This window comes from Cervus elaphus, chromosome 27 (genome assembly GCF_910594005.1).
Source record: "Cervus elaphus chromosome 27, mCerEla1.1, whole genome shotgun sequence".
NCBI classification, from domain to species: domain Eukaryota; kingdom Metazoa; phylum Chordata; class Mammalia; order Artiodactyla; family Cervidae; genus Cervus; species Cervus elaphus.
Window position 1 is genome coordinate 43,028,363 of NC_057841.1, and position 16,903 is coordinate 43,045,265.

Sequence of the window (16,903 nt, forward strand, 5' to 3'; positions counted from 1 at the left end):
CTCTCACAATACTGCCCTTCGTAGCCCAGAAAACAGGCATCGCAGCGGAAATCATGATCCCCTTCCAAGACGCAAGTGGGACTGTAGCTGGAAGAGAAGGACTTTTTTGAATTTTCAGACATACAACTTCAGATCTTTCTTAGGGTACTTATTCATTACCATTAAGAGTGCACGACACTGTTCTAAAAAATAAGTGATTACAAACCGGACACCTGGGCAAGCTTTTTAGGGCTTAAACTCTGTTGGGCAGAAGGAAAACAAACACATAGTCAATACAACTGGGTCCAGAAGACATTCACTGATGCCTATCCAGTGACAACCACATGAGGGTTGAGGGGATGGAGACCCATTTACAGAGGACAACTAATTAGTCACCAAACAAGAAAGCTTCTCCAGTGGAAAGGGGCTTGTTTGAGACTTGCGTGAACTATCTGACTGATCAGAGGAAAGGGTGGCTGGAGAACTACAGCTGACTCTGAGCAAATGTGGGAGCAGGGAGAAGTGAGCTGGAAGAGCGCTGGGGATTCAGCCGACTGCAGCGAAAGGCCAGGGGGGACGTCTGGAAAGAGCAGAGAGTGAAGGTGGGCTCGAGGGTGACTGGACCCAAAGTAGGGAGTCAGGTGAGGCGCTTTAGTTGCAATAAGACAGAGCCTCTCAAAACTGAACAATCCGTTCGGATGCTGAGCCCTCACTCTGGGACTTCTGCTACTGGTGTGTTCCTTTTTTCCAACCACTTCAGTCTCCACATTTTAAGTCACCAACTGGAGGCTCAGCTGGGTACCTGGAAGCCACTAAAAAACTGCCAGGGTATCTGGCCGGTAAGAGAAGTTCCCAGCATGAGTCAGTTGGTTGCTATGAGCCCCACTTCACTTCTGACCTTTTTCCTCCTTCAGCACTAAAGAGACAGCCTTCAGTGGAAACACAAAATGTGTATTAATAGAAAAAGCACATCTCTGGGGGCCTCTCAGATGCGCAGCACACATGGCATGTTCACAATCTCACAGTCACTCCCTAATTGTGTAGCTATTAATTTACCAGTGTGAGGGAGGTTGTGGGGATGGTGGGGACCTTCTGTGATTGAAGAAGTAAAATACACAAACAGTATAGAACTGTGCAAAGTAGAAAGGTGAAATACCCATCCTGACATTCCAGGCATGTATAGCCATGGAGCTGTGGATGTGGACACAGATACAGATTTGAATGGTTCCCCAAATGGCATCACACCATATATTCAGTTTCATAATTTGACTGGGCATTTCTCCAATTCTGTACACACAGATATGCCTTCTTCTATTCTCAGTGTTAGTATACTATTTCACTCTAGGTGTCTACCACAGGACACTTGAGGCATTTAATCAATCCCCTGTAGGTATATTTCAGCTCCACACCTCCAATTTCTTATGAGTGCAAGCAATGCCAGGCTTCCCAGGTAGCTCAGTAGTAAAGAATCCACCTGTGAAGCAGGAGACACAGGTTCAATCCCTGGGTTGGAAAGATCCCCTGGAGAGAGAAATGGCACCCCACTCCAGTATTCTTGCCTGGAGAATTCCATGGACAGAGGAGCCTGGCAGGCTATAGTCCAGGGGGTCACAAAGAGTCAAACATGATTGAACAACTAAACAACAACAACATAAGCAGTGCCCAGCTTTACTCACATTTGCAAGTATCCCTATAGCTTAGATTACAGGGGTGGAACTAATGATTCACCATTTGTATACAGATTTAATACAAAAATTTAAATAATAGTAAACAACAGTAAGCAGTAAATTTTAAGATGCCTGACAGTTTGCAAGAGAAGTTTACACAGTGCCTCTCATTAGGTATTCAACGTCAAGCGACACTTACTTGGAGACAACAAAAGAGACAAAATTCAAACAAATATTAAAAGGAAATCTTCATTTCAGTATACAAAAAGTTGGTATTTGATCTATAATGTTCAATGCCTTATCAAATACTCAAAGCAAGAATAAAATGTTATTTATGAATTACAATTTTCATTGAAACCAAAAAGGACCCCCAGATATTCCAATTTCAACTGAAAATCTATGGTATTTTTTACATGTTCAGATAGTTCTGTACCAGCATCATGTGCACAAGGTGGAATCTGACCCAAATTTCATCACCACGCAACATTTCTGAACTTCATCAGTCATCAGCATACATACATTCTAATCCCAACACCTTACATTAAATAGGAACTGAATTCTTCATAACATTCTTCATAAAATTAATAATAATTCTTCTCTGGGCACACTGTATATGCAGGTTGGAGGCTAAAATTAGTCTTCAAAAAAACCAAACCTGAGCCTCCTTTCTTTTAATAGTTTCATTCTAACAGTACTAACGCACTGTTTTTTGCAAAGATTCTCTTTGAATACTGAGAGAATGAACATTTTTTCTTAAAATGTGTTTTTCTGGACACACGAAGAGGATCCACTAAGATGGCTCACACGGAAACCCTGGAAAGTGAAGCTGGCCGTGGAAGCAATCCAGCTTCAGCGGCGGGCGGTGCAGGCCTGCCAGCACACCTGTGTGCTCACCTGGCAGGGAGGCCGTGAGGACAGGTGCACGGAGAGCAGTCACTGGCCGAGCCGGTCACCTTCCCATAGTACCCAGGGGCACACGTGTCACAGTGGTTGCCAGAGGTGTTGTGGCCACAGTTCTGGGATCCCACGTTTCAAAAGGAGAGGAAAACAACAGGAAACCGTTAGAACACCTTCTCATCTGGAGACAGCCCAGCAACACCCCCAATTCACATCAGTTGACAGTTTTTTTTAATTCTCAAGGGAGCATTTTTGGTCATATTTTAAAAATCCTGAACATTGGCAGCTCTGTGGCCTTCATTCACTGTAAGACTGCATTCATCCACTTTGTGAGTGCATGCTGAGTCACTGAATCATGTCCAACTCTTCGTGACCTTATGGACTATAGCCCGCCAGGCTCCTCTACCCACGGGATTCTCCAGGCAAGAATACAAAAACCACTACAATATTGTAAAGTAATTAGCCTCCAACTAATAAATGGGGGAAAAAAAAAAAGAATACTGGAGTGGGTTGCCATGCCCTCCTTCAGGGGATCTTCCTGACCCAGGGATCGAACCCACATCTCTTGCATTGGCAGCAGGTTCTTTACCACTAGAACCACCTGGGAAGCCCATTTAGTACCCCTAGGAGTACCTAATCTTGTTAAATGATTAGTTGCCCCAAGGAAAGATTCATCACGAAAGAACCATGAATTTCCCCAACTATCCACATGACCTTTGTCTCTGTGATGGGCCAAGGGACCTTCCTAGCTAATTACATCTTGCCCAAAGTTGCCTGAAATCAATTCTCCTTAAATCCTTAAATAAGATTTTCTTGTTTTCAGTATTAGGACTTTACTTTTGCCTGGGGCATGAACTGATTAGAATGAATAAATTTTTTAATAGTGTTGTAGCTATCTGCATCTTCATTTTACCTTGAATGACTGGAACAATTCTTTAATCCCAGATATCTAATGGAGTCAGCAAAGGTGAACACACATCTTTTTAAATGAGAAAATCCATGCAGCATTTCAGCTTTTAAATTCACCTGTGCATGGCTATGGTTTAACAGTTTTCCCAGGGGAGACTGCCTTTAAATTCTGCATATGAAAGATGCTTCCGAATAAAAGAAGAGGAAGACAAATCTGCTGTGGGAGCCCCAGATCCTGTGATGAAGCTACAGCCAGGATCTAGGAGGCTTTGGTGTGTCTTGGTGGGCAGCTCATTTTCCTTGAATGAGCTATTTTGCCTGCATCAAGTCAGTCTTGGCACAATTTAGACAGGGAACCGATGTTCCCACATGAGTTATCATAAAGAATGAGATTTCAGGAGTAGGGAAAAAATATCAGATTTTTCTGTGTTATCAATAAGATCTTGTTGGCTAAAACAAAACCCTGGACACAAGAGTTTGTCTTCAGTCAAGGTTACAAGGCTTCTGTCTGAGGCTCTTGGTCCTTTTCAGTGGTCAGAGCTCTCCTTATGTCACTGATGGTCTAGGGGGAGACAGCCAGGAAGCAAATGCCCACTAAGACCTCCAGGAAAACATGTACTTTTTGTTAAAGGCAAGGAGAAAGCAATATTTTACACAGAGAAATACATTTTCAACTTTGGCCTTAACTCATCGAAAAACATCCAGGTGACCCTTCAAATTCTATGACAGAAAGTTCTCATGTACCACCTCTACTGCAAGTGAAAACAAGAGACACTTAACTAATTTCCAAATTTATAACCATAAACAAATTCAAAGAATTTATAAAAGAATTCCCACCAAAAATGTCAGGCCACTTAGCTAGACCTTTCTGAAGGAAATATTTGTATACCTTACATTTAGCTAAATTTAAATACTCTAAATCAAGGAACTAGTGTGATCTCAAACCAGAAAAGGAGACACTCAGAGCCCGCTGTAATTTTGAGCATCAGGCGAGCACCCACACAAACCAGCGTACCAGACACTTCCCGGTTTCGGGGTCACAGGTGTCACTGTGGTTGTTGCAATTGCAGGGCACACATGGGGCCAGCAGAGGGCGTGGTCTCCTGCCATCACCTTCTGGAAGCTTCCCTCTGTGGTAGCCAGGTGCACAGTCCTGGAGGGATGCAAAAGGGAAGGACGTGAACAAAAAACCCGACTAAGAAATGGGCAGAGAACTTGAATACACATTTCTTCAGAGAAGATGCATCGATGACTGGCACATGAAAAGATGCTCAGCATCACTAATCATCATGGAAGTGCAAATCAAAACCACCATGAGATGCCAGCTCACATGGTTACTATTAAAAAACAAAACAAAAAAAACCCTTAGAAAATAGTAAGTGTTGGTGGGGAGGTGGAGCAACTGGAACGCTGCTGCTTTGCTGGTGGGAATGAAGAAAAGTCTGTCACTATGGAAAGCAGTATGATGGTTAGTATGGTGGTTCATCAAAAAGCTAAAGAGTTATTGCATGATCCAGCAATTCTACTTCTGGGTATAAACCCCAAAGAACTGAATCCAAGGTCTTGGACATATTTGTACACGCATGTTTGTAGCAGCATTATTGACAATAGCCAAAGGTGAAAGCAACTCAAATGTCCACTAATGGATGGATCGATAAACACAACGTGCTCCATCCAACCAGTGGAATGTTATTCAACCTTAAGAAGGAAGCAGATTCTGACACGGGCTACAACACAGATGAATCTTGAGGGCATCATGCCCTGTGAAATTGGCCAGCAACCAAAAGATAAATACTGCTTGACTCCACCTATGTGAAGGACCTAGAGTAGCAGTTTCATAAGACAGAAAGTAGAAGGGTGAGTCTGGGGGTGGCCATAGGGGTAAGTGTTTAATGGGTACAGAGTTTCAGTTTTATAAGATGAAGAATTCTGAAGACTGGTTGTACAGCAGGGTGAATGAACTGACCCACCTGCTACTGAACTGCACACTTTGGAAATACTCAAGATGATAAATGCCTATGTTACCACAGGTAATTTTTAAAAGGGAAAAAAATGGCAATAGAAATGCACAGTGCTATTCATCACTCAGCTGCTGTAATAAGCATATTTCAACCCCAAACCAGGAACCAGGTTTCAACCACTGTCTCCTACCTGACACGAGAGTCCAGCCGTGCCAGGAGGACACAGACACTTCTCTAACAGGAAGGCCACCTCCCTGCCCGCGTGTGACTCTTCCGCCTTTCTGCCGACCTCCATTGAAATATTTGAGATTCTGTGAAACCGTTGGGTTAAGAAGTGTGAAAGCAGGCACTAATATTTACAAAGAGAGTTTTCAGAAACAGCACATTACACAATCATGTTGGCACACCTAGAAAACCAGAACTTTCCAAGTGGAGGGTAGTTCCTGTTCCCAGTTATAAAATAAATGGGTAAAGACAGACAAAAAGCACATTAGTCATTCCACAGGGCAAGTCCTTGGCCAAATTTTCAGAACTTAAGAACAATGTTAGAGAAAGCATACCTGAAAGAACTCAAAGTACTAGTCTGGTCATAACTTAGGTGGCTTTCTTTATGGGATAAGTATTATGATACTAAATGAGCAAGGGATGGCATTCTTGATGCACTGTGACAAAGAATGGGCCTTGCAGTTGAAAGGCAGAAAACGGCAGAACTGTTTTGTTGCTCATATGAAAGGTATCATCCTCACGTACTTACAAGTTATATCCACATTACTATAGCAGATGGATAATCTATGTCATTTTCACATACTTCATAATAATATTAATATTTAATAAGATTTTGGTGAGGAACAGAAATATATATATTAACAACATGGGGGTAATGGGAGATGATGTGAACCAAGTCCTTAAGGTTTGCTTTCAAATAAGAAAGACATATTAAAAATTCTAGAAATTTCCAAGTACCTGCTTTGCTGTAATCCTTGGCCATAAGAGGCTTTGATGAGGATGTACTCAATGTTGCTAAGAATGGACATAAAATCTGAGCGTGTGACAGGTTCTTCAGAAACAGAGTTAAAATATTTCCAAAAATTCTGCAGATGAGAAGCACATTCAACTAAAGTCAGGGTACAGATCCTCAGAGGCCCATGAACTTAATTCCTTTAGAGATTTCTCCAGCAGTAAGCCCAGCTCTGTGTGTGACCCTAAATTTAACTACGGAAGCTCTCCTGTCACTTGCTGGGCACAGTAGTCCCACCACCTCATTTATCAACAACCTCGTAACACCTCCCTGGGGCCAGCCACAGAAAGAACAATCAGTAGACCTCTCCTGGAGGAAGGAACACACATGTCCCACACTCAAGGGCATCCAAAAACCCAGAACCATTATATCCATACGGCTGAGACTCCTGTACTCAGGTAAAGGATTTAAACTGCAATTCGCACTAAATTAACATGAGCCTCATGCATTTCTTGAGAACAGAAATTTGAATCCTTTTAGAAATCTTGCTAAACCCATTGGAATTTTGACCCAACGCCTTCTTCTTCACTCTCTCCTTATTACAGCAGAGAAACCTTATTCATGGTTTCATTACATGCAGAACAGAGTTCCCAGCTCATGGAGTGTATGTGGGAAGAGCGCTCAGTCACCTCTTTCATCCCCACTTCCTGCTCCTGCCTCACTCCGTTCTCGGGGGCTGGTGCGTCCACGTAGATGACCTGCTTCCTGGTCCGGCCTCCTTTGATGAGCACCTGAGGTTCCAGGTTGGAGGTGCCGATCCCATCGGAAGCGTAGAAGGCCACGCTGTAGCGCAGAGTGCCGCCGTAGGCCAGGAGCTGTCGGAGAGAACAATGGTGTTTACGTCTCTGACGTAGCCTTGGTTTAAAGATATTTCAGCATAAGCCTGCTGCCATTTGAAGGAAATCTTGTCTCTTAAAAATACATCACGTGAGTGTAATATGTTGTTTGACATGTGCTTCCTTCTAATTCTACTTAGTTCCAGATTCTTAAGTTGATCCAAGCTATAGTTCTTAAGTACGCAATCCTTTAAAAGTTTTAAAAAACCACTTTATAAAGGTGCGTTTGGTTATAAAAAGCTGCATTTATGTACTGAATACAAGTCGATGGGTTGGGGATAAGTACACCCTTGAAACCACCACCACCACCATCAAAGTCACAGTCAAACCCATCACCTCCCAACGTTTTCTCTTGATGATGGCAACAAAGGTGAGCTCCAAAGTAACAAAACAACGTGATAACCATTCTAATGATTTTTAAGCTCCTTTGAATTAAACGTGATCTATAACCACTGGAGCACATATTTCCAAGTTTCAAAAACCAGGATGAATTCACACACAGACTCATGTATTTACATAAGCAAAAATGCAAATGATGTCTTCAGGTTTCTTTTTTTCCCCCCAAATAGGTGACAAATTCTTGAGAAGACCCTCCTAGGCCATAGCATCCAGGCTTGTATTAAGCCTCTATTAGTAAAAAAAATAAAATAAAATAAATGTTTGCTGAGTGATTGCTTTAAAAAGGAGAAAAAGAATATGACTTTCACTTGAAAGGACTTTTAAAATGATGTGTGTGTGTGCTAAGTCATTTGTCCAACTCTCTGTGACCCTATGGACTGTAGTCTGTCAGACTCCTCTGTCCATGGAGATTCTCTAGGCAAGAATACTGGAGTGGGTAGCCATTCCCTTCTCCAGGGGATCTTCCTGACGCAGGGATTGAACCTGGGTCTCCGGCATTGCAGGCAGATTCTTTACCATCCGAGCCGCCAGGGAAGCCCCTTAAAATTAATGGAAATGTTAAAAGAACCATTCATGTGGAGGACTTTTTCTAAGTGTTAACCACTCCATCCCCTCACAGAAGAGGAGACTAACACCCACTCTAGTTAGCAATAGGCCAACCCAGGGCCCTTGTGACTTCCAGGGGCACCTCTGCCCCCAGGAAAGGTGGACGGGGCTCTAGGCTGGATGCTTGTCTCACCTGGTCTCCCTGAAACTGCCCGGGCAGCCGCCAGTAAAACGGCTCCGCATGGACCTGCTGCCTGACAGTCACGGCGTCTAGCAGGACATCGGGGGCCTGGTAGTACACCCCATCGGTCGTGCCCTTGAGGTTACTCTGAGAAACCACACGCAGGAGAGGCTGATCTGAGCCCAGTGTCACCTAGTCAGGGAGGGGAGGAGAAAGCCACTTCAGAACGTGAATGAACTCCACGCCTCGGACCTCAGAGGCTTTGCTGTTTCAGGTGAGATTGCTTCATTACTCAAACAGGAGTAAGAAAGGCTTTTCTTTTAAATGTAAATATCCAGACTAAAATGAACTGAAAGTGCTATACTGGGCAATGTTCAGCTACATGAAGGAGACCACTGAGACACTGCAACTTCATCTTCCAACTAAAGCTGCAGGCAGGTTAGCACAGAGCTACACTGACGTTGCTGTTCCTGCTCCGATTACTTCCTGGACAGCTGAGGCAGGGCTCTGAGTCTTTTATTTTTTTAGGTCTCACAGGTCTTAATTGCAGCTCGTGGGATGTTTACTGCGGCATGGAGGATTTAGTTCCCCGACCAGGGATCAAACCTGGGCCCCCTGCATTGAGCGCTCGAAGTCTTTAGCCACTGGACCACCAGGAAAATCCTAGAGTTCTGATTCTTAATGATCTCAAGGTAGCCTCCTAGAATTTCTGACACAGTAAGAGGAAAATGCAATGCAAGTACTTGACAGTCTCTCCCACCTGCACCCAGCTCCCAAGGGTAGAAGGTCAAAAAGGGAACACTAAACTCGCGTGTGACTCACCGGCGTCCTCACGTAGCCCTCGGCCTCCGAGCACAGCTGCGACAGCCCGAAGCAGAAGCAGGGTGTGCATCCCCGAGGGTTCGCCTCGTCCAGAGCAAAGCTGCCAGCTCGGCACTCACCGCACTGAGGACCAGCGACATTTTCCTAAAGGGGACAAAGCGATTGACTCATTTCTACTTGAGAAAAGGAGACACGGTTTCTGAACAAACAGAAATGCAATCAAAGAAACCATTTTGGATGAACAGGCATGGATGAACCAGCTGCTTCTTAGGCTGGCTCCTCAAACTCTCTGAGCATCAGCTCTCTCAGAATCAGTGATTCCCAAGCTCAGCTGATCATCTGAATTGTCTCGGAAGCTTCAGGAAAATGCAGACACCCTCATGAGTCTCCAGGAGGGGGCCTGGATCCTCCTGGAGTGAGTCCCCAGGGGACTGGTGAGCAGTCAGGGGAAGAGCCTTGGGCCAGTTGCCCTGCACTGACCGTCCGTGGTGAGAAGTGAGACCACAGATACGGGGAACCGAGCACGCATCCACTGAGGACCACCCCCGATCCACTCGAGTTTCCCCTCCTTCATCCCCCCACCACCAGTCAACCCAGGGCCAGGCTTCCATCTCCTGGACCCAAGGAAAGGACCAGAGAGAGTGGTCAAGGACCTTCTAGTGACAAAGCACAACGGGAAAACGAATGAAAATACACAGAGTTAGGGATGATGTTGAAATCTAACCTCCTGGTGAAATAATCAATGCAAATTTCCTCCAGTCTGCCCAGCAGGCACAAGAGAATAGTTACTTACCAGCTGAACAACCACACATCTTCCTGAAGCCCTGTTATCTATTTCACCTGTATATTCAAGACAGATTGGCTACTCAGCCAACAGGAACACATGATAGAAAACTCGGCGTGGTTTTCAAATCGGTTCCATCATCTGACACTTGTAATAAACTGTACAAATTCCATCTAAAGCATCATCCATCACTCTAGAAGAGCACACACAGAATTTAACCTCAGACCCAGAAGGTGGTGCAAACTCATTAAGAGAAGCGTCTAGAAGCCAGGTGCTTATTTAAATAGTGAAAGCCCCGAAGTCATGATGACGAGTGAGAAAGTGGAAAGGAAGTGGGGCCAAGGTCTGTACCTTGCAAGAGCAGGCTCCGGTCTCCTGGGCGCAGCTGCAGAGCCCCTGCTCCTGGTCACAGGCATCAGCCAGGGTCCCCCTCGGGTCACAGTCACAGGCCACACAGTCGGGGAAGCCTTTGTACCCTGGGGAGCACTGGTTGCAGGCCCGTCCACCAAATGCAGGCTTACACTGGCAATGGCCAGTGACTACATCACACTGCGGGCTGGCTGACCCCACACTACTGCAATTACAGGCCTGGAAGAGAAAACAGTGAAATAAATCAAAAGGTAGCTTCTACATTTTCATAATGTGTACATAGGGGGACGACAGGAAACCTGGAGAAACCATACACGCAAACGGGCCTCTCTCACCACTGCTTTTTGGACTCACGACACAAGCCATCAAGAGATAGGACCCACATTGCTGGACATCATTGAACCCATGCATGCTGGGCCACGGTTGCAGACTGAAATTCAATCTACTCAGTAGGTCAAAGCAGTCCAGCAGAATCATTTTAGATCTCGAGGAATGTTCCCTCTGTTTTCAAAACGCAAGCTCCAAGTTTAACAAAGACGAAAGTAACACAGAAAAACAGAACTGCTGAAGATGCCCCGCCCCAGGAAAGCACTTTATGTCCTTCTTCTGGAAGATAGCATATATTGCAGGATATATTTAAAAGGCAGGAAAATAAAATTTTCATATACCAACCCATCAATTTCTCCAAGGTAGGCTCTTGAAGAAAATTTAGAATATTGTATTTTAAGGATGTCACGTCTTCCACTTTGATTCCTACCGTAGGTGCTGAGTTATGACTAGAAACCATAAAGCTACTCAAACAGGTTAAAATTAAGCACATAGATAAAAGGAAAAGAATGAAGCCTGACACAGCGAAGTAATTCTCAGCTGGGAAAACACGCAGGTGACCCCGCACACCTGGCATCCGAGCTCGAGGTTGTGGCCCCAGTGTCCGTCTGCACACTCCTCGCACGCTGCACCCCGAGTGTGAGGTGGGCACACACACTCCCCGGTCTCTGGGTCACAGCTGTTCTGGGTGTGAGCACAGTCGCAGGCTATGAGAGAGACACGGGGTCTTGTTAGGAATCAGGACCATCAGGTCAACCAAGGGAGTCAAGATGCTGCTGCTGCAGAGTGTCTGCCTGTGTTAATAATCTCAACCACTCCTGTAGTTCCTGAAGAGACCTCCTGATCCCCAGGACCCCGCCATGTCTCATGAGAGGCGGAGGCTCCTCCTTGTTGAAGAGAGGCTGATGCATGAGAGATGATCAGGAGGCAGAGGAGAAACAGAGAGAAGGCCAGGCAAGGCCTCCACAGGTGGGGAGGGCAGACAGCTAACTCTTACTGAGCCTCTGTGTGCCAATCACTGTGCCGAGAACTCTAAGCACCACCTTGACAGTAACTCCTGGATGGAGTCTAATCGGCCTCTCCTCTTTACGGATGGAGAACGAAGCTAAGGAAAGTCATTAGCCTAAGCTCACAGTTAGTACAGCCTGACCAAGGCTTATGGACTTCCCAGAACAGGGATCAGGAGACAGAAAAAAAGGGATGAAATCCTACATGTAAAGAAAAAACGTAAAGGAACTTAACAGAATTAGTCCGAAGTCGAAGGAGAAAAGTTTAGGCAATACAGGGAAGTCTGAAATGCCGGATTCCAGCGCTTACGTGTACAGCCACCGTCCTGGTAGGAATAGAAGCCACGGGCACACCTGTCGCACTTCTCCCCGGCCACACCCGGGACGCAGAGACACTGGCCTTCCGCCGTGCAGTCATCCGACAGGGAGCCGGCCCCGCAGTTACAGGGCAGGCACCCGAGCCCCGTGTCCAGCCCATAGTAGCCATACTGTTTCATGGGGGCAGAGCGGAGGAAGACAGAACAGATTTTAGTCAGTGACTAGTACCGACTAATGGAGAAGGAAATGGCAACCCACTCCAGTACTCTTGCCTGGAGAATTCTGTGGACAGAGAAGCCTGATGGGCTGCCGTCCATGGGGTCACACGGAGTCAGACACGACTGAAGCGTCTTAGCATGCATGCATGCATGCATGCACGCATTGGAGTAGGAAATGGCAACCCACTCCAGTATTCTTGCCTGGAGAGTCCCAGGGACAGAGGAGCCTGGTGGGCTGCTGTCTATGGGGTCGCAGAGTCGGACACGACTGAAGCGACTTAGCAGCAGCAGCAGCAGCCTACTAACCACCGACCCAAGGGACATGAGTTTGAGCAAACTCCAGGAGAGAGCAGAGGACAGAGGAGCCTGGCATGCTGCTGTCCATGGGGTGGCAGAGAGTTGGACACCATTTAGGGACTAAATGACAAAAACAAAAGTACCTACTAGAACATTTCTCCAATCAGCACCTGCACGTGTCACAAGCTCACAAAGGACTCAGGACCCCATCCCCCCTCCCTGGGAACTGACACACACTCTCCAGACAGGGGTGCACAACCGCTCCCACCACCGTGCGGCAGGCACCCACTCTTTCTGCCAGTCGTGATCCCACTTCATCTGAACCATTTCCAGACGTCAACACTGACACACACACAAACTGTACTCGAGGGCCTGGAGGCATCTTACCAAGCACTGGTCACACCGTTGTCCGGTCACGTGTGGTTTGCAGCCACAGAGTCCAGTTTCCGGGTGGCAGACGGCAGAAAGGGAGCCTTGGCCATGACATTCACAGGCTAACACACACAGAAGACGTATTTGTGCCTATTTCTGGATATGGCTCTTATATAATCCCTTAATCCCCAAAGGAGAAATCTTACACATTCATGTTGCAAATCGGAAAATGAAAACAAAATGATTGCTTTGCAATAACTTTAAAAATTTACTCTTTTTCTGAGTGAGCCAAAATAAGGTTGGTGGAAGGAACCATCACAGAGAAAAAAATGTACTGAAACTATTAAGGTAATAATCTGCAAATGAGCTTAACCAATTTCATGAATTCCTAGAAATTTTTAAAATGAGCTGCCAATGTATATCAACTAATCTTCATAAAAAACATGCAAAGAAGATTTCAAAATCGATTTAGCCATTTGCTCATTCCAACCATATATAAATATTTTAAGTTGAGTTACAGCCATGTAGATAAGTAATATTATAGTTCACGATTTAATTTGAAATATTTCTTACTCTAAGACCTGAGTCCTTTGACTCAGGCATTCAGGCCTGAGGTTGCAATTTCATCTCCAGTCAGAATATTGATGTTTAAAGCTACAAAGTCCCTCACCTTGTCAAAGTGATGCAATTTAACGAGTCCAAGAAAGGTTTAATTGATCTTCATACTACAGCTGTCAATATGCACCTCATTTAAAGTTCGTAATATGTTCACCGACAAGATATCCCAGGATGTGTACTATCTAGGAATGCTTGGGCTTAGAAAATGCACACTCTCTGTCCGATGGCATAATCATGTAAGAAAAATGTCACGAAATATCTCAGGCCCAGGCACACTGTGTGCGGCAGGCTTTGCAGGGCATACACCCGTCAGCTTGTGTCTGTCATGTAACAGTCAAAATGTGAAATAAATGAATTAACCTTCATAACAAACACAGAAAGGGAGCACTCACATTTTTCTCTTTGGTGAGAAATCTAAGACTTAGAAAGATGATATAATTTACCATAGATCACACAGCTATGTCAGGCTGGATGTACATAAAGCAAAATATGATGGAAAACTTGTAAATGTGTTTGAACACTAAATTTTATGTAACCTAAATGTAGATCAAGTAGTTCTGATGAAAATTTAGCATCCTTATCATTGTTGTTGTTTAGTCACTAAGTCGTGTCAGACTCTTGCAACCCCATGGACTGTAGCCCACCAGGCTCCTCTGTCCATGGGATTTCCCAGGCAAGAATACTGGAGTGGGCTGTCATTTCCTTCTCCAGGGGATCTTCCCTACCAAGGGATTGAACCCGGGTCTCTTGTGCCTCCTGCATTGCAGGCCAATTCTTTACCACTGAGTCACTTGGGAAGCCCATACTAATTAGGATGGGCTATAAAAGATGCATTGAATTTTGAAGACTCATTATTTAAAAAAATAAAGCCAAAAAAATTTAATTAAAAAAAGAAAGCAGTCATCTCATTAACACTTTGAAAACCTGATTACATGATAAAATAACACTTTCTATATATTGAGTTAAATACATGTGTTATTAAAATCTATTCCATCTATTTCTTTATACTTTTTAAAAGGTGGCTCTTAGAAAATTTTCAATTACACGTATGGCTTGCATTTCTATCGGACACTATTGATACAGAAAAATGATAAAAATCACTGCTCTTATTGCTAGCAATTATAATTGCTACCATTTATTTACTGTCTAGAACTTTAAATTTGTTATCCCATTTATTTTTCAGAAAGGCCTAGTGTACACATATAATTATGTCCATTTTACGCATGAGGAAATAGCAGCTAGGATAAGTTAATAAATTTGCCTAATATCACACGGCTGCTTGGTGACCATGTGACCCTGGACGCGACCCTGTGTTATTCAGACCCTAAAACCCTGAACCCACACATGTGCTTCCCTGCTACACCAGCCTGTATAAGCTCCCCACTAGACTTGGGGTTTTCAAGTCTGATAAAGTTCTAGCTCCCATCACAATACTCAGCATCGTGCCTGGGAAGTAACAGACATGCAATAAATGACAAATGAACTATCATCAAGGTTTACAATAAGCATGAAAAGAAAAGCCGTGAGAATGGTGAAGGCATTCTGTAAACTTTGAAGCTTTACACAATTACAGGTTATCATAGTTATGATAATTATCATGCCCTATGATAATCAATCAAGGTGCTGAATGTCAGGTTCATAGCGCCAGAGCGATTAACACCTTGTTCACCTCTTGTGCTCCTAGGGCAGCATGTTTTCTGTATCACTGGCTCCCTCTTGTGTCTCTACATTGTAATAGCACAGTAGGGCTTCAGTATAGGAAATCATCAAAAAGGTGAAATCATCAAAAGGGGCTTCCCTGTTGGCTCAGATGGTAAAGAGTCTGTCTGCAGTGCGGGAGACCCGGGTTCAATCCCTGGGTCGGGAAGATCCCCTGGAGAAGGAAATGCAACCCACTCCAGTATTCTCGCCTGGAAAATCCCATGGACGGAGGAGCCTGGCAGGCTACAGTCCATGGGGCCGTGGAGTCAGACATGACTGAGCCATTTCACTATCAAAAAGACAGTGCTAGTGGTAAAGGACCCGCCTGTCAATGCAGGTGATATAAGAGACACGGGTTCGATCCCTGTGTGGGGAGGATCCCCTGGAGGAGGGCATGGCAACCCCCTCCAGTATTCTTGCTTGGAGAATCCCATGGACAGACGGAGCCTGGAGGGCTACAGTCTACAGGGTCACAAAGAGTCAGACACAACTGAAGCATCTTAACATGCATGCATCAAAATAACATATCACTGCAATTTTTACTCTTTCATTCCTTTTTCAAGAACCATGCAAAAAATAAATCTGAGAGCTATATCAGCCCTAAGGCTATAAGTTTGTCATCCTGGGAATTTGAAATTTGCTTTTCTCAGTAACTGATTCTGCATGGTCTGTCATTTCAAGGGTCTGAGTTGAGCCTTGCAGAGCGACGTGGAGTCAGCAGTTCAGGCAAAAACTGCTGAGATGTTATAATTTGGGGGCGAGGGTCTCCCCATTTCCCACTCCACATCTTGAAATCCCATCTGCCTGAAGAAGCCCTTAGCATCTATCTGACAAACAGGACAGGCTTCCTTCACCTCCGCAGTCCTTGGGAGCAGTGCCGGCACTCTATGAGTACCACTTCCTCCTGAAATGGGAGGCTGCGTGTTTTCTAGGCCGCTTGACCTCCATTTGGAGTACCTGATCGAGCTAACCCAGTGCAGATGGGGTCAGGTGACCTCCTGGATGAGCACTGTTTGATGGTAGGTAGATGGATGGAGGTGTTTCCCCAGTGGCTCAGGGGTAAAGAATCTACTTGCCAATGCAGGAGACTCAAGTTCAATCCCTGGGTCAAAAAGATTCCCTGAAGGAGGAACTGGCAACCCACTCCAGTACTCTTGCCTGAGAAATCCCACGGACAGAGGAGCCTGGTGGGCTACAGTCCATGGGGTCAAAAAAGAGTCCGACATGATTTAGCGACTGAGCATGAGAACGAGATGAGTGGAGTCTTCACAAGGCGGTAAGGAGTGGACCCAACTACAACAGCCCACACACTCACCACGGCAGTTCTTCGCGGTCACCGCATCCCCATAGAAACCGTCAGCACACCTCTCACAGTGGGGGCCGTCGGTGTTCCCAAGGCATCGCAGGCATTCTCCGGTGACAGAATCACAGCTCCCAGGCTCCAAGAGGTCAATGTTGCCGCTGCAGTTGCATGGGACGCAGGAGTCTCCGGGCACTGTTGGGTTTCCATAGTAACCGTCTGCACATCTGTATAAAAGATGGAGACAGAGATGCGCACAAATGCAATTACTGTAGACTGTACCCCATCATCCAGGGACTCTCTGAGTGGTTAATCAATCATACTGACTCTTTACCTAAGATTTACTGTGAGAGGAACTCGGCTCCCAGTTCAGGCAT

The 16,903-nt window shown here is 45.2% G+C and overlaps 1 protein-coding gene across 1 annotated transcript in view; it reads right to left on the reverse strand.

The window, feature by feature from the left end:
- The window catches only part of LAMA1 (laminin subunit alpha 1), a 122,918-nt gene that overhangs the window by 41,843 nt on the left and 64,172 nt on the right, over window positions 1–16,903 (reverse strand). Inside the window, exons 19-31 of the mRNA XM_043889529.1 lie at window positions 16,542–16,753; window positions 12,923–13,029; window positions 12,013–12,190; window positions 11,266–11,402; window positions 10,351–10,587; window positions 9,216–9,359; window positions 8,406–8,585; window positions 7,061–7,246; window positions 6,377–6,504; window positions 5,604–5,724; window positions 4,468–4,605; window positions 2,541–2,662; window positions 1–87 (exon numbers count right to left, since the gene is read on the reverse strand). Coding sequence (XP_043745464.1) covers window positions 1–87; window positions 2,541–2,662; window positions 4,468–4,605; window positions 5,604–5,724; window positions 6,377–6,504; window positions 7,061–7,246; window positions 8,406–8,585; window positions 9,216–9,359; window positions 10,351–10,587; window positions 11,266–11,402; window positions 12,013–12,190; window positions 12,923–13,029; window positions 16,542–16,753 — 1,977 coding nt within the window. The remainder of the gene's footprint in view (window positions 88–2,540; window positions 2,663–4,467; window positions 4,606–5,603; window positions 5,725–6,376; window positions 6,505–7,060; window positions 7,247–8,405; window positions 8,586–9,215; window positions 9,360–10,350; window positions 10,588–11,265; window positions 11,403–12,012; window positions 12,191–12,922; window positions 13,030–16,541; window positions 16,754–16,903) is intronic.